The sequence below is a fragment of the Nyctibius grandis genome, chromosome 31, assembly GCF_013368605.1.
Source record: "Nyctibius grandis isolate bNycGra1 chromosome 31, bNycGra1.pri, whole genome shotgun sequence".
In the NCBI taxonomy this organism is placed as follows: Eukaryota; Metazoa; Chordata; class Aves; order Nyctibiiformes; family Nyctibiidae; genus Nyctibius; species Nyctibius grandis.
The window spans coordinates 3,653,724-3,677,164 of NC_090688.1; the positions used below are offsets into that span (position 1 = coordinate 3,653,724).

The following is a 23,441-nucleotide window of genomic DNA, read 5'->3' on the forward strand; positions in this document are numbered from 1 at the left end:
CGGGCCGGGGCGAACGGCGGAGGGAGGGCGGCCGGCGCTGCCCGCTGCCGCGGCGCCATGGAGCTGGCGGGGGCCCTGCAGCTCGGGGAGCTGGCGGCGGCCTTCGCCGCCCTGCCCGTCTTCCCTCTCTTCGACACCGCCTACTTCATCGTCTCCGTCCTCTACCTCAAGTACGAGCCAGGTGAGCGCGGCCCCGCGCCCTCGGCCGGCCCGGGTGAGGCGGGGGAGCCGGCGGCCGCCTCGGCCACAGCCCCGTCAGTCAGGGCCGGGGGCGGGGTCGGGGGGGAAACCGCTTTTTAAGGGCGGTGAATGACATGGGGCGCGCTGGGGAAGGGCAGTAACATTCGCGTCGTGTTTTCTGAGGCACAAACCTGACATTTTGTTGTGCGTGAACAGGGGATCCCGCCCGGATTATCCGGTCTCCGCAGTTTTTGCTGTGAGCAGCCGCGGTGCCGTGTGTGTGATGGGTATTCGGGGCTCAGAGCCTTGCTGCGTTGCTTTTTTCAGAGGTCAGACATGTGTCTCCAATTATAAAGCAGAAAAACCCAAGAACTCGCACTCTGATTTTGAAAATTAATCTGGCATTTTATTTAAGATTGGATTCCAATCACAATGAAGTATTTAAGCTCAGTCACTTCTTTGCTGCTATCCCAGGACTTAGTGTTACAGTTCTGTCCAGTTGCTTGGCTTTTCTATTTTTGTGGCAATACTCTCCTGCTCTTTATACACAAAAAGGCTGTAAATAACACCTTGGTTTTTTCCCACCTTCCAGACTGTGCCGTAATCTGTTCTCAGGCACCTTAACTGACCTTGCTTTCTTTGTTTTCCTGGGCTTATCTTGTAAAGATCGATAGATGTGCATCTTAGTTTTCACTCTCTGCGCTGTTGCAGTCTGACTACGCCTTGGGCTTTTCCGAATGCCATCTTCTCTATGTGTTTTTGATAGTGTGTGCACTCTTCATGCTCTGTTTTGAACGGTTTCAGTCTAACTGCCTGATGACTGAGGAGAAAAAAAAACCAACCCACACTTTAGTATTATTTTTAAATCTTCCAGTTGTGAGATCTCTTTGCTGGACAATCTACATACTGTTCTATTTAAACTCCATGGAAACAGAAGTGCTGAGTTTTCGAGGCCTGATCACTTACAGCTGTCTTCCAGCATTAACTCCTGAACAGAACAGTTAACAGGCAAGCCTTATGAAAATAGCTTTTAAAAATATGTAAGCCCAGTAATCCACTTGAACCGGAGAAGGCTGGGGTGTACTTTTCACTAGATTCCTACACCGCTTCATCCCACAGCTCCTGTGCTGAAGATCAGTGTCAGGACAGTGATGTCCTGTTTCCTCCTTGGAGACAGCATGGCTTCACGGAGCCAAAGAAAAACAACTGTTACTAAATTTAAGCCTCAAGTTCAACTTCAGGTTCCTATAGAACCGGCTTCATATCATGGCTGTTGCAGCTGTCTCGCTTCCACTGTGTTTTCAGCTGGTTCAAATGTCTTTGAGGATGGAGGAGTAGGAGCAGTCATCATTTTAGCATATGCTGATTCACTTACTGCTATTTAAGGTAGGCCACTGTTAGTAATGTTGACATAATATTTTAGCATTCTCTCTTTTGGCTGCCTGTTACTTGCTTACTGAACAGAGTTTGGTATCTGAAATGCTGCACAAAGGACTCTAGAGCAGTTAAAGCTGGTGAAACCTTACAGAATTGATGTTCTTGAGAGATTTCCTTGAAGGAATACAGAGGTGGATGAAAATGGCTCGAGGAATTTAAAAAAAAGGCAATAGAAGGTTGTGGGAGGAGACACTAATGTAATACCAAATAGTAACACTGTTTTCATATCTAGTTGTATTTTTAGAGGGCATTTCCAAACCAGTACAGGAGCAGGGAAGAATCCTCAAATCCTCTTCTTTCTAATAAAGATTAAGAATTACTGTTCTATCTTTACAGGTTATCTTATGAATGAAAGAGCATGAATTCTAGAGGGCACCTAGGTTGAAGCAATGGAGAGAATGGTACTAGTATGCATTTTATTTTTAGACTGTAAAAAGACATTGATTTCAAGGGAAAAATTGTTCTTTCTGACTGCAGTAAGTAGCAGCAAATACAGGAGAGAAACTCTTAGCCAATTCATAAACTTCTAATGACTCAGTTCATTTGAAACCATATGGGGGGCCGGCAAGCTCTGATCACACATATCGTTTCTTGACAATATCTGGTACTTGTTCAGGCTTCACGGAATACACATTTTTGTATTTTGTTTTACAAACACTTTTCTTTGACTTATTTTGTTGGAGAACACGCGCTGCAATCTTAGAGGGTCTTGAAGTTCCTGTTATTTGCCAAATCAGTCTTCTCATTTAGAATTTGCTTCACAGGAGCTGTGGAGATGTCTCGTAAGAGCCCTTTTGCCTCCTGGCTTTGTGCTATGCTCCACTGCTTTGGAAGTTACATACTTGCTGATCTGTTACTTGGCGAATCACCTCTCGATTACTTCAGTAATAACTCCAGTGTCATCCTGGCCACAGCAGTCTGGTGAGTCTTTTGCACTTCACCTAATTTATTAAGCACGAGACGCCGCTGGCTGTGTATGAAACCAGCTGGTGTGAAGGGAGGTGTTCTGTTTGTGTGACACACACGTATTATCTTGCTTGGATTAACTGGGGAAAGAAGAGGTGGGATGAGGTAGTCTTTGAGTCTTTTGTATTCCTAGATCTGGTTTCCAGTTTCTCTGACCAGTTGTCCAGTGCTTTGATTATATGGGTTGGGTCCAGTCCAGTCGCTGGGCACTTCTATTAATAGCTGCTGCAGCTGAACTGTGGCCAAACCACGCTGCACTGATACCACATATAGTAGAGGAGGGGCACGCAGTGAAGATTTGGGGGCATTTTCTTCATCATGTTAGTGAAATGGGCACAAATAACCACGCTTCCTTCAATAAGTTCCTCAGTGCATATAGTGCTTTTGCATGACAGAGCCAGCATTCCCTTCTCCCTGACATAATTCAGGCTAACACCACAGCACTCTTAATCAATCCTCTCTATACATCCCAGATCAGGACAAACAAATGGATCCATAAACTCTTTGTGGTTTTGTTCCAGGTATTTGATATTCTTCTGTCCCATGAACCTCTTCTACAAGTGTGTTAGCTTTCTGCCTATGAAGCTCATCTTTGTGGCAATGAAGGAGGTGGTCAGAGTTCGTAAAATTGCAGCTGGGGTCCACCACGCTCATCACCGTTACCACCACGGGTGGTTCATTATGATGGCTACTGGATGGGTCAAAGGTGAAACACGAGATACTTTTAATGCAGCAGGCAGGCACCCAGCCCTGTGGGGAGGGATGGGAGGATCTGGGAGCGAAGCTTAAGGTGACCAGCTCCCTGAGATGTGGTCAGCTGGCTTCAGTCAATCAAGCTCCCTAGAACACAGGGATTTATTCATACTTGCAGAATGGTTGTCAGTTGAGTCATCATCTAACTTTAATGGAGGCATGAAGAACTGGAGCCACTATCAAATATGGGTGTAGAATTCAGGAATTCTTTATTCTTTCTCCTGTATTCTACTGTCTCTGGCCTCACCTGTATCTTTTCAGGGGGTTCTATCAGTGGTGGAACAGCCCAGTCAGTTTTCCTTTAGCTTTTGTTTGGAGCAAGCATTTGAGCATCAGTAAATGGAACAGAGGCAAATGCCTTTTCCCTGCCTCAGGAAATGTACAGTCTAGAAAGCATTTGCCATGCTCTTGTTTTAGGCTAAGTTCTTAAATCTGGGAAGAATATCATGAACCTTTTGTTCCCCTTAGGTTCTCCTTATCCCTTGGGGATCTAGAGAACACAGCAGAGCTCTCTTCTGGTGTGGCAGTTCTGGCTGTTCACTTTTATTGTTTCACAGGTTCTGGTGTTGCCTTGATGTCTAACTTTGAGCAACTGCTGCGTGGGGTCTGGAAGCCAGAAACAAATGAAATTCTTCACATGTCCTTGTAAGTAGGTAGCCTGTAAATTCTCTGTCAGATCAAAAATGGAATTTAAAGAACCATTCAGGACTGGATGCAAACCTTCTAGAAAACGTCTTTATTTCTCTTCTAGCCCTACAAAGGCTAGTCTGTATGGCACAATCCTCTTCACTCTGCAACAAACTCGCTGGCTCCCTGTCTCTGAAGCCAACCTCATCTTCTTTTTCACCATGTTCATGATAGTTTGCAAGGTAAGTTTACAGCAGGTTTGCTGCTAACAAATCTACAGAACCAGAGAAAGGGTACAGACTTAAACTGGGGGTGTTCACCTTCCTAAGCCACTGTGGAAAGCATTGGCTGTACATACCAGGGAAGATCTGCTCAGGAAATTACAGGCTAAATTCTCCATCATAGAGGCAGTATGGTAGATGATCCTTGTGATATAACCATGAGTCATGTAGCCTTGAGTCCATGTAGCAATAGGGACTTTTATCTGGGGTAAGTGAATGCTCCTTACTAGTTAGCATTTCCTAGCTGGTGTATGTGATATTTAACTCAAGTATTCACTGTTGCATGGCAGGTTTTCATGACAGCAACTCACTCTCACGCCTCACCTTTTGCTCCAGTGGAAAGCTTCATCTGCCCAGTTTTCTTTGGCTCTGTTTCTAGTGGACACACTAGTCATCATCATGATCAGCACAGGGCCTCCCATGAGGTTTCCCATCCTCCACCTCCTCCTGCAAAATCAAAAGAGGAGCTAAATGAAGGCACAAGGAAACGGAAAGCAAAAAAAGCTGAATAAAAAAGCAACCACACAGTAAATAGGCCAAGAAAATTCTTCCAGAGCTGAGCCTCAAAGCCACCTGTGACCTCCTTTATCCTCCAGTCCTTCTCTCTCAGACTCCAGAGGAGAGGTGGAAGCCAAGACGCTGCCAGGCCGGTCCCTGAATTTCATTTGTGCTCTCTGTGCTGCTGCTCGCTTCTGGGTCTCTGTCTCTCTATTCTGATCATATTTTCAGGGATTTGTAGGTTTGTGCCAGGATGATAAGTGGGTGCCAGTTCCCAAGCTGTCAGCAATTGTGATGCAGCATTTTCAACTGATGTAAAATCTTTCACTGCGTTTATTTATGAATGGAGGTAATGGTTTGTGCTTCTGCAACTCGTAAGCTCCTTTGAGCTTTCATTGACATTTTTGATGTCTACCAAAACAGCAAACTGTTTAGACACAATCAACGTGGAAATTGGATTTCGTACTCAAGGAAATTAAATGGTCTCATATGAGCCTGATCTCTTTTTTCCTAGCTCCCACATCTGCCATATCTCCAATTAATGTGACATTTTACATGCAATAAGGCCAGCGACTCTGGTGTCCTGGCCAAGCTCAATTTCTCTAACCTAAGTTCCCTCTGATTCTTCATGCGTAGAACATTTTCACTTTCTTAACTAAGCCTGTGTTTGCTAGAGCTTTGAAGCTGTGGAACGCTCCGAGTGCTACGTATTGGTTCTGTTATTATTCTAAACTGTTGTGTAGCGTTGCTGCACGTTGTTAATAAGTGTGTCCCACCTCAAACCTGATCATATTTAACTAGGGAAGAAGCATGGTTCTGCTTTGTTTGTAATCCTGTGGGATACAAGAAGGGTGTGTGAGTGTAAATAAGTATTTATTACTATTTATTTATAACTGCCAGGACACCTAATTAATGGACCTGAGACTGGCTTTTTTAAAACTCTGCATCTTTATCTAGAGAATTGGATACTTCTAAGTACGGTCCTAGGCCACAGCTACGTGCTGGCTTGTGCTCGCAGCAGTGATTTTGGTGTGCTAACAGACAGCCTGGACACTCTCACTGGATGCAGGAAGGAACATTTCCAATATTCTTAAATTAAGATATAAAGGCTGAAGAAGTGGATTTCACACCAGCTGATTAAAACTGCTTTAAAGGACCGATAAAAGCACACCAGCTGAAGGTATCGATTATCCTCTGTAAGTCCCTTTCGGCCAAACTACAGGTCTGTGAAAGCAGCTTGTGCCCAATGAGTGAATAATATAAAACGCCTTGCATGGCTCAGGGAGGAGTCTTGTCAGTTTGTTCATGTTCTGCTTAGTAAATATTGGCTTTTAGACTAGTTTTAAGCTGTTCTCATAACTGATTTTGTTCTTAAAAGTGTCATCTTAAGCACCCAAAGACCAGAACTTGTTCTGAGGGGGTTTTTAATCACCAAGGGCTGGGATCACTGTGGTGAAAATGGCCTGCATGGGGATGGAGCGCTGGCCTTGCAGTTAAGCAGCACGTTGCCATCCCTAGTGATAAGGTTTGCTGCTGTCATCTTGCAACTGGGAATATAAATAGGAGGATTTAAGTGTTTTTATTTTTTTTTGTGTCCCTGTTCAAAATTGGAATGGATGGTTAATTAAAAAAAAAATTAAAAAATTTCTTGTATACAACCAGATGAAAGCCAGTACAAAAGGTCAAATGATTTGTGGGCTTGGGTTTTGACAGTGCCTTAATTTTTGTGAGTTTCCCTCCCCTTCAGTAGAAAACAGGAATTCTACGTGACAACTCAACTGTCTCATTCTGCAGATACTGCTCTACTGAAACCTGATGTATCCTTAGCATGCACAAGACTATAAATGTTTTATGAGATGTCTGATTCAAGGGGAATTTTGTTTTATAAAAGCTGTCAACAAATAAAAATTGTGAAGTGACCGATTGTCCACAAGCATGTGAAGAAATATGTGTGTTTCTTTTACTGTCGCCACTCTCGGAAGCCACACGCTCCTTGATCTACTTAAAGCCTCTTTGGCCTGATGACAAAATGATGCCAACTGAACGATACAGAACCTTTCCTGAATTTCCATGGCTCAGTGCTGGGAGGCTCCGGTACCATTCCAGACAGGCGTCCTTCATCCCAAGAAGCAAAGATGGGTCTTTCAAAAGCAGCATATTTTAACCAATGGGTTCTACAGGGCTGCTCCTACACTTCTGGGAAGCCCTGATTTACCCACACATACACTTCTTCCTTAAGACTCTGCTCCAACCAGAACGAACACGGGAGCTGGGCATTTCCTGGAGGGATGGAGGAACTTGCTTCCATGGCACAGAGATGGGAGCGATGAGGAAAACATGACACAGTCAATCTAATCTACCTGGCTCATTAAATAAGGACCTGCAAAGGGCTATTTATTTTCCGATGGGTTTAACTTGTCCCCCCCTAGATCTAACTCTTTAAAAATGTTTATTAATACTCCTTAATTTATCAGAGCAGTTGAGAAGATCAGCTGCATTGGAGTGTGGGATTTAAAGTCTCTGTATGACCCAGCCAATGGTGGAGGGTCAGTACAAGCCTTCTGCATATTAACAAAAAACTCCAGAAAAAAAGCACTAGAATGTTTCATGTGGTTTAACCACCCTCCTCTTCCGTGACATCCACTTCAGTGTTATGAATAAATTTTGCTCAGGACCTGGACAGAACAATAAACAAGAGCTGGCTGATGAGAGTAAGTATTTCAAGTGCTTTGAAAAATCCTACCACGTCTCAAGAGTCCCAGGCTGTGCAGAATGTTCCCGGCTCCAAACGCCGCTGCAGGACAGGGCAGGAGAGAAGCATGCCAGGGCTTAGACTTCCATGGGACACACGTCATTGCCTCCAAAGATGTTCTGATCTGCTAACTCCTGATACTAACTCTAGTGAGATGTAGCTAAATTTAGCAATAGGTTTAATCCTCAAAGAGGCCCTGGTTGCCTGATGGAAAAAGGAGAGTGTTTCAGTTGCTGCTCTCAGCATTTCTCCTTGATTGACAGGTTTCCCTTTTCTGTTACATAGAGCAAGCCAAACCCAGCGTCTACAGCTTTTTCATCGTTGCAGATCAGCTTCACAGACAGGGAAAGCTCTACAGCCCTTACTGTGTTTGTAGGGAAAAAACCCCATAGGATAATTTTACAGAAAACAATAATAATTCTTCACAGTAAATTAAGTAAAAAAAAATGGGAGGCCAAAGGAAAGGATTTCTGTAGTGAAGAGTTTATGTGAGAAAGGGCAAAGCCAACACAATAGAGCGCCAAGCTAGAGCAACCAGTGTCCTTGTTTTCCCCTTTTATTATTAACGATGGTATGTACATTCTTCCACCTTTTGTCCAAAGAGTAACCGAATTATATCATCCAGCTGAGCGGAAAGACCCAGCAGATAAAGATGGATGTTACCTTGGCCATCTCCTGAGCCATAGAGAAGTTGTTCCTTTTAACACTTGCCAGGTGAATAGCTGCCAAATGCCTGCTTCTTCCTGCAGCCTATTTCATGGCTCTATGGTGCTTTAAAGGTGGAAAGCACTAGATCAGTGCTGAAAGGGTCAGTCCAAGTAGCACACAGGACACATAGAGGCATTAAACTCACAGCTTTATGCACTTCACAGTAGCACAAGACCAAGGATTATGTGGAAGGTAAGGCTGGTAGAGCACGGCATTTCCCATGACCTTAGATACCCAGCTTTTTGCTGCAGCAAAGATTTTTCTCTCAAGATATTTTAGTTCTTTGCTAAAATAATGAGAAATCAGAATATACGTCTATAAAAGATTTTCTAGAAAGCTCACAAAGATAGTTTGGATTTAGTACGAGCTTTTTCCATCTCTACTAGGAAGACAGGACACTGACAAGGCAAACTACTAGCAATGGAGAAAACATGCTGTTGATACCAAAGCTGGGACAGTCACACTACACACAGGGGGTTGATATTTGCCTCTTCAGGATGCTCTTCCTATTGGCCCCAAGGAGATCTGGTTTGTCCCATGTGCCCATCCACTGTAAGGAAAGGCCCATTAAAGGGGTTTGGATTTCATCAGACACCAACAGTGTGGTTCTTACTTGGTAAACACCCACAAAATTACCTCCCAGCTAAGCATTTAATCCTGCACTCATGTGGGCTGTAAAGGCAGCAGCCTGCGAGCAAGCTGTTGGGGGATGATGGCTCATGGAACAGACAGACGGTGAGAAAACAAGTTCCCCATCATGCCAGAGCCCACGCTGCCATTGTGACTCACAGCTGCTACTCACGTCACCTCTGTGATAACGTTTCTGACAAAAAGGAGATGTTGATAGCACTAAGATCAACATTCATGAATATCTCTGAGTCTGGTCTCTCTTTTACACTTGTGCTTTGCATCTTTCACACACTATCCCTAGAAAAAGTACCATTTTATTATTTTCTATCATGACCCTTATCTGTTTCCTTTACATTCCAAAAGATAATTTGGGGAGGAAATTTTTTAGAGGGCTTTCGAGCCTAACCTTTTAGGAAGAATCTGTGTGAGATAGATAGTGATTTCATCTTAGCTTTAGGGTACAGGTAGGCTATAGGCATGGAATGCAGGAAAACAGGTCTGATACGTTTAGAGGCTTGAACATTTTTATAGCCTGAGGAAACCCAGAATGTCCCTGGAAAAGATTTGGTTGGTTGATTTTGTTTGGTTTTGATCTGCAAATTACAGAAAGCTCACCAGAAACCATATCACACACGCTGCATTCCTGCAGAAAGCAAGCTGCTGCTTTTCCAATCATCCCAGCCCTTGATGCTTCTCAATCGAGCTGGCAGATCTTGACTTTCCAAAAAAAGATCTGCTAGTTGGGGACTTCTGGTCCCACTGCAGCCAACTGCTCGAATCAGTGAGTGAACTAATTTTCTTTGATTTGTTAGTGACAAGAATTGGTGTAATCAGTAATAATGACAGGTATATGCAGTGTGAGATGCACGTAGCACGTCACAGATTGCAGTGCCTTGAAGAACAGTCTAAAAATCCATGACTTCAGAGTCCTAATGCTGTCTTACATTAGATCTAGACTAAAGTAGGCTAAACCCTAATGTAGGCTCTCTGTAATGTTTGTCTCTTAAGGTAAGATGCTTTGTCTCCCTGCCTTTTTGATTTATGACAGATTAGGATGTCGGTTAATCTCTTCTTATTTGGCTAGATGACTGTGGAGATTAATCAAGTGTTGTCTGCAGAAGGAGCCCATAAATACAGATTACTAATTTTTCTTTAATTATTCCTCTGTATGCCAGAGGGATACAGAGAGACTACAGACATGGATAGACACCAGCCTCTTAAATCTCATTTCATGAGAGAATCAGAAAAACTACAGCAGCTGCTCTGCCTGACACTGGTTTTCTCTGACATGCTCAGTTCAGTTTCCTGGAAAAGGCAGAAAGCCGCAGGAATAATAGATTATGGTCTCCTGTGAGAAAATGGGGAAGCAGAAAGTGGTTCTGAGTGAGTGAATCTGCTTGGCTGGTAGAGCACCATCCCTGTTTCCACAGGACATGAAGGCAGTATTTCTTACTGGAAAAGCTATACAGAACAAATACAGAAACACGTACTGAAACAAACCGAAATAGCAACGTGCTGTGAATACTGGAAAACAGACCAGCATGGAAGACAGACATTGCAAAGCACGCTCTGTGAACATGAGGTGGAGACACCTGTGCTGCCAGGGCCTCTGCTGAGATGGTTGCACCAGTTACCTCCTCTCCCTGCCTATTCCAAGGGCATTTGGACAAAGATGTTATTTTTCCACTTGTTCTCTGTTGACAGCTGCAGTTTCCTGCCTTTGAGCTTGTAAATTACAAATTTTTTCTTCTACCTTTTCCCACGTGCTGCTCTTTTGGGGATGGTACCCCAGTCCAAATGTAGGCTTAAAGTGGTGAATACTTCTTGTGCACAGTTTAAATGCCTTGTAGTAAATTCACTCTTGCACAGCTTGACAGAAGGCAAATAGTGACAGGGCATAGGCATATTCCCTGGGTATTAAGAAACCTCCTTTAAATGGCTGAGAATGCCTGAACCATAAATGATACTCGTATTGGTAGGCTTACCTGATGCGCAGATACACAATGAGTATTTCTACAATAGCCAAGGGTAGCGAACAAAGGGAGCTCAGGTGTACAGCACCTGATAGGGAACCCACTGACTGCCTTAGAAAGAGACCCTGGGGATCCTGCCCAAGTGACAAACACTGGTTGCTATAGAGATATGTGTCCTCCTCAAATACAGATGGGTCGCTCCAGGATGCAGTGGAGTTTCACCGCCTCTCAGTGCAGACAGTCAACCATTTCCTAATTTCCTATCAAAGTAGCTGAAATTTTCCCAGGCTTTCCTTAAAAAAAAGGAGCAAGCCAGCTTTCTGGAGGGAGGCACCACAGACTGGTGTTCGTTGCCATCAGCCATCTTCCCTCTAACGAGCAGGCTCTGCTGAGGAGAGCTCAGGGAGTCCAGTCAGCAGCACGAGCTTCAGTCCAGATGCAAGCTGAGCTCTCCTCTATGGGAAGATGGTTCCTCTTCCTTTCCAGCCATCCAGCCTGGTCCGAATCTCCATCAGCTCAGTTTTTTTCAGGTAAATAAGCTGAGAAGTCCTGAGGCTGCTGAATGCATCAGGCACTCTCTCTGCTAGAGTCTGCAAAGCGTTAAAATGCAGTGAGACTACTGTGCTTAGCAGAGCAGCTTCATTTGAAAGTGAAGATGCCCTTAATCTGCTGCACTTCACATACAGCTTTCTTCGGCCACACCCAATTTGCACTTAGAACATGTCAGAGATGGCAGAATTCTGCATTAGTTCAGGAACTAATGGCGTTTGCAGTGAAGCCAAATTCAGCCTAGGCACTACTGTGCAGCAACAGCTCAGTGCAGCGCGATGCCTGTCTGCACCCAAGGCAGCAAAGCTCGCAGGCTTTCTCGAAACCCCGGGCAACACACATTTGATTCCCATCCACCACTGTAACAGCAAGAAATATTTGCAAAGAACTTCTCTTCTTGGACAATATCCAAATATTTCCCACTTCCTCTGCCTACCGGGACACAGTTGCCAGACTGAGCTCCTAAAGTGGTAACTGGCAGCGGGTCGCAATGACTCAGATTTTCAGGAATTACAAAACTCAGTTTCCCCTTCTTCTGAAAACCATTCATGCCGTCTCCATTTTTAAATAAGAAAACACAGGCTGAGACAGGCTTTCAACTCCACAAAAAGTGCCTTCCAAAGAAAGAAAACACTGCAGCATCTCCTCCAGTAGGATGTTAACGTAATGGATGTGCTGTTTGGACAGTTGAGGTGTTTCCAGCCTGAGCAGATAGGTCAGCATTTACAGAAACAGTTAGAGCTGCAGTTTCTGGAAGGAATGTATGAGAACTGCAGACAATCTGAAATTAGTGGGCATATAAGAACACAACTAGTGTTAAGATTTTACCTACAACCCCTGTCCAAGTTGTGGCAGACCTCATGTATTTGGGATGAAGGATGTGACGAGATTAGATTTTCACCAAAAGACAAGATTAGAAGTTAAACCTGCTCTCTCCCTGTAAAGTCTGGAATTTCAGGTGAGCTTGAGTGCAAAGCGATACAAGGATTTCCTGTAACTACTGCACCCTTGGTGAGAGCTAATGAATTATTCCAGAAGTATTACACTGAGAGCGCTTGCTCCCTGTTGGACAGCAGTAGAGACGTGATAATTCCTAACCCAAGGGAGCTCTTTCCTCATCTGACACTGGCACAGACTTCATTAGTGATCACTTTTCACTTAGAACAGTCCCAAGGAAAGCTGCAGATACCGCCATTCCCCGTCCTAATTTTAGCGTTCCCTCTTGTACTACTTCATCACACGATTATGTAGTGCCACGTAATTATACACACTTGCACAGAACTTCTAGCATAAAAGGGGCTGTTGACATGTGGGGGTTCCTTATCTTGTATGGTAGAAGATAGGCTTGAAATGTTGCAGCAAATAACCTACAGTCTTGAGGTTCCTTGTCCTGAAAGACTAAGCTGCTTACTTGGTCATCCATGGTCCAAATCCCTAAGTCTTTCACATGAGAAACACCTACCAAGAGATTTTGAGTACCTCAGTGTCTCTTGCAGAGTTCCAGTAATTAAAGTTTCATACCACTGCCCTCTTAGGAGTATCATATACACAGAGGTGTTGCCCAGGCTTCTTTTTTTCATGCCTTCTTACCCAAAGGTAATCAGGAAGCTGTGTCAGCAGTGTCTAAGCTGGTGCAGTGTCTGTCCCTCCCCTGTTCTCATTCCACTGTGCAGATTTCTCCAGCCACCTGGAGGGCCCCCAAACAGAACGCTCACTGGGTTCCTCAAAGGTAGGATTAGTCCTGGGGACAGATACAGCCCAAGAATATATCTAATTATCCATCTGTTACAAATGAGATCCAAGAAACATAATAAATAAACACAGCAAGAAGGAGAAGAACATCTGTTTCTGTAGAAATACAGTTTGGCCTGTGAGCTTACACAAAGGCAGGATAAAGGTCCCTTCGCCTGCGTGCTCAGTCACACACCAGTCCCATTTGCAATCGCTTCAACAAATGAGGATAAAGTGGGTCATTTTGTTGTCAGGACAACAAAAGCACACACTGACCTAGATATGTCTGAGAGAACCTAATCTTGCTCTTGGCACAGACTGCGGGGTTCAGACAGTATGAGGGGGTTCCAGCTGGGGAAACACAGCATAGTAACAACATCAAAATGTCTCTTTTCAGTCTGTGGCATCAAGAAGAGCCTTTCCTCTGTGTGTCTCATGGCAGGTGTCACAGCGATGGCACTTAGTTCTGATTACCAGCTGCTGGTGGCAGGTTCCCAGGATGGCTGTCTATGTTTAGCCCACACCCAGGGCTAAACAATGTTTTCCTCTCACCCAGTGTCCCTTCCCCAACCAAGGAAGGGAATTGGGAAAAGGAGGGAGACTCGTCCGTTAAATAGATTTAATAAAATAAAGAAACCAATATAAATGATAATACAAACCACACAAAATTATACTTAGCTACAAGTTGCAGGAAGTTACTCCAAGAACAGCAAGAGAGGAGAGTAAAAAGAGCCCCACCTCTCCCCAGCCAGCCCTCCCTTTTACAGTGAACCTGATGTCAATGCTATAGAATACACCTGTGGGCCAGCCTGGCTCAGCTGCCCTGGATTTAACTGCTGAGGGCCTTGATCACCATGGCTGGCCACAAACAAACAAAATCCCAATGAAACCAGGACAATGGCTCAATGCTTGTCTGGAATATGGAAGGTTTTGAGATGCTGCATGCCCTTCCTGGGCACCCCGGTGAGCCTTCTCCCCTTGCTATGGTTGGAAAGCTCTTTTCACATCTGAAAAGAGCTCTGACAGCTTGGTGATCCTCGAGCTGTAGGCACACAGACACCTCCGAGCTGCCAGCACTCTCCCAATTGCTGAAAGCACTGAGAATCCCTTATTTTGTGAATCCTCATCTTATTTTATAGCTGAGGTGAGGTGTGTGAAAGTGTTTGGAAAGGGAAACTGTGCTAGAATACCGAATCCAGAGACAGCCTATCAGCGTTGTAACTGGAAGCTGCAACTGCAAGACGACAGCTGGAGTATTCCAGCACATAGTGGAGAAAAATTTTCTGGGTTCAAATATGAGCAGCAAGTTTAAGGGCAAAGCAAGACAGATTCCAGTAAGTTTCTACTATGCAAATCATAACAGCAGCATGGCTTATTTTTTACTCCTCTCCTCCTTGCTCTTCACAGGACCCAGTTTTACTGAGTTCAGATTGGTGACAAGGGACCATTTGAGGGAAGCAGCATATTTTAAATCCAACCCTACTACACAGTAAATGCTTTTTTCTGAGCTTGGTTTCCACAGGTGCCTTGCTGGCTGTACAGTGTGTATACACAACTGCTAACAGAAGGGTACCAACTGCAGAAGGATTTGTTGCAATAACAAGAGCTGGTTATATAATCCATGAGAAGTTTCACTGTCCTAAGACCACCCCTCCTCAGTATAACCCACTCCAGAACATCGTGGCAACGTTCACAGTAACATCCAGCAAGAAAGACAGGGAAAACTCAAGCAACAGTGTAACCAAGGAAATTCTTCTGAGAGCCTGATTCATACCAGCAAGCTCTCCCAAACCTGTTCAGTGGTGTAAAAAGCAAAAATGAATAGGAAAAAGCAACACAAACACCCAGGACTGAGCTTGCGGGTTTCTCTCTCTATCCTTTTGCCTTAGTGTCTCAGAATTACAACACTAAATATCGCTGAAAACTCCCTCACTGTGGTTATTTAGAGTCATTGATACCTTTTATCCAGCTCCACCAGCGCAGGCACCAGAGCTCGGTGCGGACCGCTGACCGGAGCTCAAAGGCCGCCGGCGGGCCCCGGCACTGCGGCCTTCCCGTGCCCCACCTCGGCGCTCCCCGAGCCGCGAGGGCCACCGGCTCCCGGCCCAGAGGCACCGGGGACTTCGGCCGTCGCTGCCCCCTCAGGGGCTCGGCCCCAGCCCCGGCACCACCCGCCCGTGCCGACCGCCACCCCCGAGCCCCCCCAGCCCGGAGCGCGCTCACCCCACTTCGCCGGACCCCCGGTGATCCCCTCCCCTCCCCTCCTTTAGCCCACTCACCGGGGCCGGGACGGCGCCGCTGCCGCTCCTCATCCCGCAGCCGCCTGAGGCGCGGCTCCCGCCATGGCGGTTGAAGGGCCGGAAGCCGCGCGCGCTCCCGGGCGGCGCCGACGGTGGCCGCGAAGGTTCCGCCCCGCCACGGGCCGGGCCGGGCCGGGGCGCGCGGGCGTTGCCGTGCGCGCTGACGTAGGCGCTCCGCACGCGCTGCCGGGGGGGCGCGCGCCGCTGCCCGACTCTCAACATGGCGGCAGGGGGCGGCGGCGGCCGGGGGGGCAGCGCCCCGCGCTGGGGCGGCGGCGGCGGCCGGGCCGCGGCGCAGGAGAAGCTGCCGGTGCATGTGAGTGCGGCGACTGCCCCCGCCGGGACCGCCGTGATTTCCCCGTTCCCTCCCCGCTGCCCTCGACCCCCCCGGGGCGGCCCTGCCCGCCCCGCCGCGACCTCCCCCGCCCCGTCCGCGGCGCCGCACCTGCCCCCCGGGACCTGTGCCCCCCGCCGGTGCCGTGGGGTGTCCCGGGGCCTTCTCCCCCCGGTGCCTTGGGGCACCCGCCGCCCTCCTTTCCCGGTACCGTGGGGTCCCCTGGGGCCTGCGCCTTCTTCCTCCGGTACCGTGAGCCCCCTCCCGGGTCTGTTTCCCCTTCCCCTCTACCGTGCCTCCCTTCCCCAGCCCGGTTGTTCTTCTCCGGTACCGCGGTCATCCTCCCCGGGGACCTGTTCCCCTCTCCCCGATACCGTGCCCCCCTCTGTGCCCTGCCATCCTCCTCCAGTACCGTGAGACCCACCCTCCCCAGTACGGTGGTGCCCCACCGGGGCCTCCCTTCCTCAGGGCCTCCTCATCTGGTAGTGTGTGCCCCTCCCCGGGCTGCTCCCCCTTCCCTGCTGCTGTGGGGCTCCCCCCGGCGCCTGTTCCCACCTCCCTCAGTGCTGTGGGGTGCCCCTGCGCCCATTCTGGGGCCGTGGGGTGCCCCAGGGCCTGTGCCCCCTTTCTGGGCCTCACCCGTGTTCTTGCGCCGCAGGTGGAGGATGCGCTCTCCTACCTGGACCAGGTGAAGATCCGCTTTGGCAGCGACCCAGCCACCTACAACGGCTTCCTGGAGATCATGAAAGAGTTCAAGAGCCAGAGGTAAAGCCCAGGCCCTGCCCTCCAGGGCTGCTCCAGGGAGCTCTTTGGCCTTTGCGGGGGTCTCTCGGCTTTTGCCGGGGGTCTTTCTGCCTTTGCAGGGTCCCCCAGCCTTCACACCATCTTTCCACCTCCACAGACACACAGGCCACCCTGCTGGCCTGTCCCCCCAGTAGTGCAGTCACTAGACACTGGAGGTGCAAGGTCTCTGTCCATCCCGTCGTTTTCCAGAGATGTAATCCACAGGAAAAGGCAAATCTGGTTTTACTTCCCACTCTGAAATGCAGATCTAGAAAACAAGTGAAGAAGCTTGAGTGCAGGGCCTCTCTGTGACCTGTCAGCCCTAGAGCTGATGGCTGTCCTGCCCATTTTGGGTAACCTGCTCACTCGTATCTCCTCTCTATGGCTAACCCTCCCAGTATGAGGCTGCGGTGGATGGTGGTCATTCCCTCTGCTTGGCCTGATTTCTACGTCTGAAGTTTCCAAACTTGCTTGTTAAAAAATTACATCTGTAAGAAGCCAGATGCTTCACATACTTCTGTCATTCGCTAGGCTTAGCTTGTATTTCTTATTTGGACACAAGTAACAAACTCTTCTCAATTTTAGCATTGACACACCTGGAGTAATCCGACGTGTTTCACAGCTTTTCCACGAGCATCCCGACCTCATTGTAGGATTCAATGCTTTCCTCCCTCTGGGCTACAGGATAGAAATTCCAAAGAACGGCAAGTTAAGTATACAGTCACCTTTGAATAGTCAGGTAAGTTATAGAGCTCATATTCTCTAAATAAATTCTGTTACACGTGGTGTTGTACACACTTCTTGCACAGTTTAGGCTATGTAGATTTACGTGTATTGCACGTTGCTAAAGTTTTTACCTGGTTTTCAAAGTCTGTGATAATGGGCATAATATACATTTGAATATTTATTCTCAAACCAGTTATTAGTTTAGCTTACACAAGAGTGATATTCCTGCGTATTTGGAGTGCTACTGCAACTCCAAATACTTCAGTCAGATTTGAAACTGAAATTGTAATTGGCTTGAGACATTTATTCTCGGTGTGTGTAGCAACAAATTTCAAAAAGAGATCCTGGAAGAATCACATTTCCAGTCTTCCACTGAGAAACTGGGAACTGTGTTTAGGCAGTGGGCCAAACATACGTGCCAGGTGTTGCCATCCAGTTGCTAACATCCTGCAATGAAAGACATATGCTGTAATACAGATGGGTACATATTGGCTTCTGCTGCTTTTTTGTTGTTGTTGTGTGGTTGTGGAGGCTGAAACAGAGCTATTACCTGAATTCTACTGATAAACTTGTGGTTTAACTCTAATTAGCAGCAGTAAATATCTTTTAGATCTCAGTTCCGTTAGATCTCTTTGTTGCTTAGAAATTTAGCATCGTTAAGAGCCATACGCTTGAATATGTTTCTTAAAACTGACAGTTCCTCTGAAATAGAACAGTGGTAACAGAAGATGTGCGTGTTGTCTGGTACAGCCTCTGTGTGGATAATGTGGTGACAGTCAGAAGTGGTAATGAGTCAGATGGTTCATAAGCCAGATGTGACTTACAGGATTTTTTAAACTGATGGTGTTAATAAACTAGGTAAGGAAATTTATTGGCTAATTAAATCTTTTTTTTTTTCCTTCTTCACGTAGTAATCTTTTTTAGCTAAACAGCTTGAAAATACTAATGCTAGATAGTTGTGAGCTTGCATGTATGCTTCTATGCAAGTCACTGTCTTCTGTGTCTTATGCCACTAGGTGCCCTCGGAGCCGGTTCCCAGCGCTCTCCCTGGCAGTGGGCTGTTGCTGCATTACTCCCAGGAGAATTCGCACAATCACAGCGACTGCTCCGAGGGGTTTAGGCAACAGCTTTCATACAAAGAAGATAAATCCCAAATTCCTTTGGAGTCTGATTCTGTAGAGTTCAATAATGCTATCAGTTACGTGAATAAGATCAAAACGCGTTTCCTTGACCATCCAGAAATCTACAGATCCTTTTTAGAGATTCTTCATACTTACCAGGTAAAAAATCTTCCATATAAGTGCTTGTGGGTTTGCACTGTAGCTGTTTGAGTAATTGTTGTCAAATGAAATGTCTGCCTATTGAACAGGCTTATACAGTTCCCAAGCACTGGTGTTTGTCCAACAATTCTCTCATAGATATTCACATGAAATGACAAAAAAGTGTGAAAATTGTAGGACTTTCCTGGGTCTGAGGTGTAAAGGGGTCGTGTCTAGATCTGTCTTTACTAACCTTCGGTTGATTTAGTGATACACTGTGAGAACCTTGGGCTATCTGAAGTTTCAATTTTGTGTAGCAGAAGGTTTTTGGCTGAGTTGATGAGCTTTCTTGCAGTGTGAGGTATGTTTTTGACTCTGTTTAACACCTGTGCATGTCTTTTCAGAAAGAACAGCTGAACACTAAAGGCCGACCCTTCCGAGGCATGTCAGAGGAAGAGGTGTTTACTGAAGTAGCAAATCTGTTCAGGGGACAGGAGGATCTGCTCTCTGAGTTTGGACAGTTCCTCCCGGAGGCTAAAAGATCTTTGGTATGTGGATGCTTAGAACAAGGCAGAATATTGAATACTCTCTGTTTGTATGTAGAATACACAAAGAAGTTTTAGGAATGCAAAACATTATGGAAAAACGTACAGCCAGTAGATGAACTTTGCTTCTCTTTATTGTTTGGAATTTCGCAGAACAGGTGACTTAACTACGTGCTCTGTGTCCTGTTCTGATATATGGGATTCTTTATTTGCACCACTGGAGAAGAGAACATTGAAATCGTTATTTATTTACTTCAGTTCACAGGAAATGGACCATGTGAAGTGAACAGTGTCCAGAAAACTGAGCATGAGAAGAATCTGGAACACAGCAAAAAGCGATCCAGACCCCTGCTGTTGCGTCCTGTTTCTGGCCCAGCAAAGGTATCTTTTAGCAAGTAAAAACTTAGAATGACCTGGTATTCCTCATTGTGTTTAGATGATTGCTTAGATACAGTTGTAATGAGTAGGGTCTTGGAGGTATGTAGGTGTTAGGTACAAGAAACAAAATTTCAAAATTATTTTAAAAATAATAATTACTGGAAAAAAAAAGGGAATTTTTAAAGTATGCTTAAGTGTGTGGTAACATGCTGAATACTACATATCAAGACCTTCTGTACTAAGTATTGGCCCTGGAAAGGGACAAGTTATTTCTTCTACAAAGAAGTCTGTCTTTGGAATTCTTTCTCAAGTGATCTTTTTTTGTCATTGTTTCTTCTTCTTAGCTGGGGGTATTTTCCTAGAGATTGCTGTGGAGGACTTGACACAGCAATGCTAGATCACTGTTTGGGAAATAGGAGTTTTTTCCTTTGCAGAGAGCTGTTATATGTCAGTGAAATGGAATTTAATAGCATTTGAGTCACAACATTTTGACTGGTTGTTCTTTTGACAGAAGAAAATGAAACTGCGAGGTACCAAAGATCTGTCAGTAGCGACAGTGGGAAAATACGGAACACTGCAAGAGTTTTCCTTCTTTGACAAGGTCAGTATTTGGCCTGTTCTCACATTCTGTGAACTTATTTTCAACCATTTGTGTGGTTATTAATTGGTTGGGTTTCTATACAATCTGTGTGTCAGCACTTAGCAATTGCCTGACTTTTCAAGTGGTAGAGAAAGAGCAAGAAAAGAGAAAAAAGGTGGGTTTGGAAGACGAATAGAAACTGATAATTAACATTTCCTGAGTGCTTGTCTGTTACAGACATGTTTTTCTCTATTTTTCAGTGATGTTTCCTCATGGTGCCATCTGTAGTTACTAGATTATTGTTTGAAACTGAGCATTTTTGGGCATATTCTCTTTTTACATTGCAAAGTAGACAGAGTTTTGTCACTGTACCTGTGGTTCAGACTGCTTAGAATATGAACTAAATAAACGTGGTGTTCAGGTGACCTGATCATTTCTCTCCAAACCGTGCTTTAGGTGCGCAGGGTGCTAAAGAGTCAGGAAGTCTATGAAAATTTTCTCCGTTGCATTGCTCTCTTCAACCAGGAGTTGGTCTCTGGCTCTGAGTTGCTCCAGCTAGTTACACCATTTCTAGGGTGAGTTACCGACTGCCTTCTCTACTGTGTTGTACTTTTTAGGTTTTACTCTGTTACTTTTTGGTAGACATAGTGAATTTGTTACTGAAGTTTTGGATTTAACTTCAGAAATATCTCCTAGGTAGCATGCAAGAAATTGAAGGCTAATCCAAAACGAGGAGTAATAAAATCTGAATCTTTTAACAGCTCTTAAAGAGCATTTTGGGGAGGATAGTTTCCTCTGTCTGTGCATCCAGTTGTAAAGCCTCACAAGCAGCAGACCACCTGATATTATACTAAATCATAGGGGGCAGAGAATCACATGGATTCTGGAGGGTGGTCTCTGTTCACACACCCTGTTCTAATCTCTCAAAATATAATACAGGTATAAACATGAAATCTTATAACAGAGCTGTGAAAAGGATAAATAGTTCTGGCTCTGATGTGAGCCTCTCGGGCTGTTTGGCTTCCAACAGAAGAGGGAGTCACATGGCAAGGATCAGTGACTCCGTGAGTTAAGGGGAGCATTTGTGTAGTTGCAACGAGAAATTATTTTCCTGCCTTAGGTCAAAAAACCCTCAAGTAATTCAGAGAGAATGATACCGGAGGTAAAACTGTGGTGAAAGATTTCTCACTGCAATGCTAAGTTTGTTTAGATTTTCTCCCTCACTGTTACGACACACATTAGCCACCCTAAAACTGTCAGAGTGAAATAACAAAATACACTTACTTGTGTTTTTGAAGGAAATTCCCAGAACTCTTTGCACAGTTCAAGTCCTTCCTTGGTGTGAAAGAGCTTTCATTTGCTTCTCCACTGAGCGATCGATCTGGGGATGGAATGAGTCGGGAAATTGATTATGCTTCCTGCAAACGCATAGGATCGAGTTACCGGGCTCTCCCCAAAACCTATCAGCAGCCAAAGTGCAGTGGAAGAACAGCCATTTGCAAGGAGGTACTTTGGGATCACCCTATTCAATCCCTGAACACACATTGTACTTACATAGCTTGAGGTGGGGTAGTCAGTGCTACAGCTTCTGCGTGGGGACTCCCCTCTTTAATGCTGATCAGGCAGCTTTAATCTCACATCAGTTATTCATCCAATTTATTGAAATAAGAGGCTTTCACTTTAATGTCTTTCGAGTCTGTATCCACAAATTTATTCCTGTAGACAGAAAAGAATATTAAGTAGCCTGAAATTAATTGTATAGCAGTGGACCAATATGGCCTTTAGAAACAGTTTTTCTCCTGAAAGAGCGCTGTGAGCCAGTGTCTTGGGCACTGTTCTCCCTGAGAACAGACCTCTGCAGCATAGGTGCTCCCACCTCTCACTATTGTTGGCGCCTCTGTCTCTGTTACTTACAGTTGCTGATTACTGCAGTGATCTCTGTGGTTTGTGAGATGATAGTGAAGGTGCTTTCAGGCTTTCTGCACAGGGCCCTGGCACAGTTCCACACAGACCTCTGATCTTCTGAGGAGCAGTCATGGCAGTGACTTGTGAACTAGGTCTGAAACTTCCAATAGAAACTCAGGGAAGAACTGTGTAAAAATAAACCAGAGAAGTATCATCAGACCCCATGAGAACAGCTCTGGGCTCATAAGGATCTGTTCAATGTCGTGTCTTTGTGCTGTTGCAGGTGTTAAATGATACCTGGGTTTCGTTTCCGTCCTGGTCTGAAGACTCCACCTTTGTCAGCTCCAAGAAGACTCCTTATGAGGAGCAGTTGCACCGCTGTGAAGATGAACGGTTTGAGGTACTTCTGCTGCTGAGCTTCCTTTCTGCCTGTCTGCCTCCTCAGAAAGTAAAACTTGGAGCTATGAGGATTTTGATTGAATTAATTGGTGGCCAATTACTGAAAGTTCTATTAATGTTTCTTGGTTTGAGCTAGAGTTTGGTGTTTTCCCCCTTGCCTGGAGTCTAATAGTTCTTTCTAGGCATGAGTCCAGTTCTAAAAAGCATGTTACCTTTGGGAGAACTGGTGGAGGTGTATTTTCCAGTAAGAAACCTTGCTGATGCTTCTTAGCTCCACCCAGTGGGGCTGGAATGCATGCCACAAGCCTGAGCACCGCTGCTCTCCATTTTCCTGCTATCCCTGTTCTTACACGGTGTCTTTGTGAACTCTTAACAGTTGGATGTTGTCTTGGAGACCAATTTAGCCACGATACGTGTGCTGGAGAGCGTGCAGAAAAAACTGTCACGACTGACACAAGAGGATCAGGAGAAATTTCGCCTGGATGACTGCTTGGGAGGAACATCCGAAGTGATCCAGCGCAGGGCCATCTATCGCATCTATGGTGATAAAGCACCAGAGATCATTGAAAGTCTTAAGAAAAACCCAGTTACTGCAGTTCCTGTTGTTCTGAAGAGGTAATTCCCATTCTCTGTGTTCACCTGGGTTCTTTAAGATAAACCGATACAGAATTTTTAAAGCATTTTTAAGCAACTCTTTTCTGTAGATGTTGTTTCAAAGGGTAACTCAGCTTTGGTGGTGGTGCTTTTTTAAATTTATTTATTGCTTCCAGGGATACTGAAAACTTTTTCTGCATCACAGTTGGCTACGTTAAAAGTGCTTTGTCTGTATTTCTGTGGTTGTCCTTTTGAACTGAAGTAGATCATACATTTATGCAGATTGAAAGCAAAAGAGGAGGAATGGCGGGAGGCCCAGCAGGGCTTCAACAAAATCTGGCGGGAGCAGTATGAGAAAGCCTACTTGAAGTCCCTAGACCACCAGGCCGTCAACTTCAAACAAAATGACACCAAAGCTTTGCGCTCCAAGAGCTTGCTGAATGAAATTGAGAGTGTCTATGACGAGGTGCGTTTGCTAGTAAATAATCCGTCCTGTGTGTCCTTCCTTGATGGTATTACCTAGTTGTTTACATAGCGCCTGGGACCTTGTTGA

The 23,441-nt window shown here is 45.5% G+C and overlaps 2 protein-coding genes and 1 long non-coding RNA gene across 7 annotated transcripts in view; 2 read left to right on the plus strand and 1 right to left on the minus strand.

The window, feature by feature from the left end:
• On the plus strand, positions 1 to 6,688 carry TMEM38A (transmembrane protein 38A). 2 transcript variants are annotated; one of them, XM_068420639.1, is made up of 7 exons: positions 132 to 181; positions 1,954 to 2,018; positions 2,382 to 2,538; positions 3,105 to 3,289; positions 3,894 to 3,981; positions 4,088 to 4,205; positions 4,535 to 6,688. In XM_068420639.1, exons 3-7 carry the CDS (start codon positions 2,393 to 2,395, stop codon positions 4,754 to 4,756), a joined length of 759 nt encoding a protein of 252 aa, XP_068276740.1. In that variant the 5' UTR covers positions 132 to 181; positions 1,954 to 2,018; positions 2,382 to 2,392; the 3' UTR covers positions 4,757 to 6,688. The 2 variants fall into 2 exon arrangements, with proteins under 2 accessions (XP_068276739.1, XP_068276740.1); XM_068420638.1 differs by lacking the exon at positions 1,954 to 2,018 and having other exon boundaries at positions 1 to 181.
• Positions 565 to 15,508, minus strand: LOC137674865 (uncharacterized). 4 transcript variants are annotated; one of them, XR_011049868.1, is made up of 4 exons: positions 15,365 to 15,508; positions 12,945 to 13,095; positions 4,569 to 4,691; positions 3,432 to 4,005 (listed from the first exon to the last, which is right to left on the minus strand). It is a non-coding gene; the product is annotated as an uncharacterized lncRNA (long non-coding RNA). The 4 variants fall into 4 exon arrangements; XR_011049867.1 differs by lacking the exons at positions 3,432 to 4,005; positions 12,945 to 13,095 and adding an exon at positions 565 to 1,000; XR_011049866.1 differs by lacking the exon at positions 12,945 to 13,095.
• Positions 15,428 to 23,441, plus strand: part of SIN3B (SIN3 transcription regulator family member B) — a 14,327-nt gene continuing 6,313 nt past the window's right edge. The window contains 13 exon segments of the mRNA XM_068420636.1: positions 15,428 to 15,463; positions 15,465 to 15,701; positions 16,378 to 16,484; positions 17,088 to 17,241; positions 18,245 to 18,508; positions 18,892 to 19,035; positions 19,291 to 19,413; positions 19,922 to 20,011; positions 20,447 to 20,565; positions 21,289 to 21,496; positions 22,179 to 22,295; positions 22,671 to 22,909; positions 23,171 to 23,354. Coding sequence (XP_068276737.1) covers positions 15,428 to 15,463; positions 15,465 to 15,701; positions 16,378 to 16,484; positions 17,088 to 17,241; positions 18,245 to 18,508; positions 18,892 to 19,035; positions 19,291 to 19,413; positions 19,922 to 20,011; positions 20,447 to 20,565; positions 21,289 to 21,496; positions 22,179 to 22,295; positions 22,671 to 22,909; positions 23,171 to 23,354 — 2,022 coding nt within the window.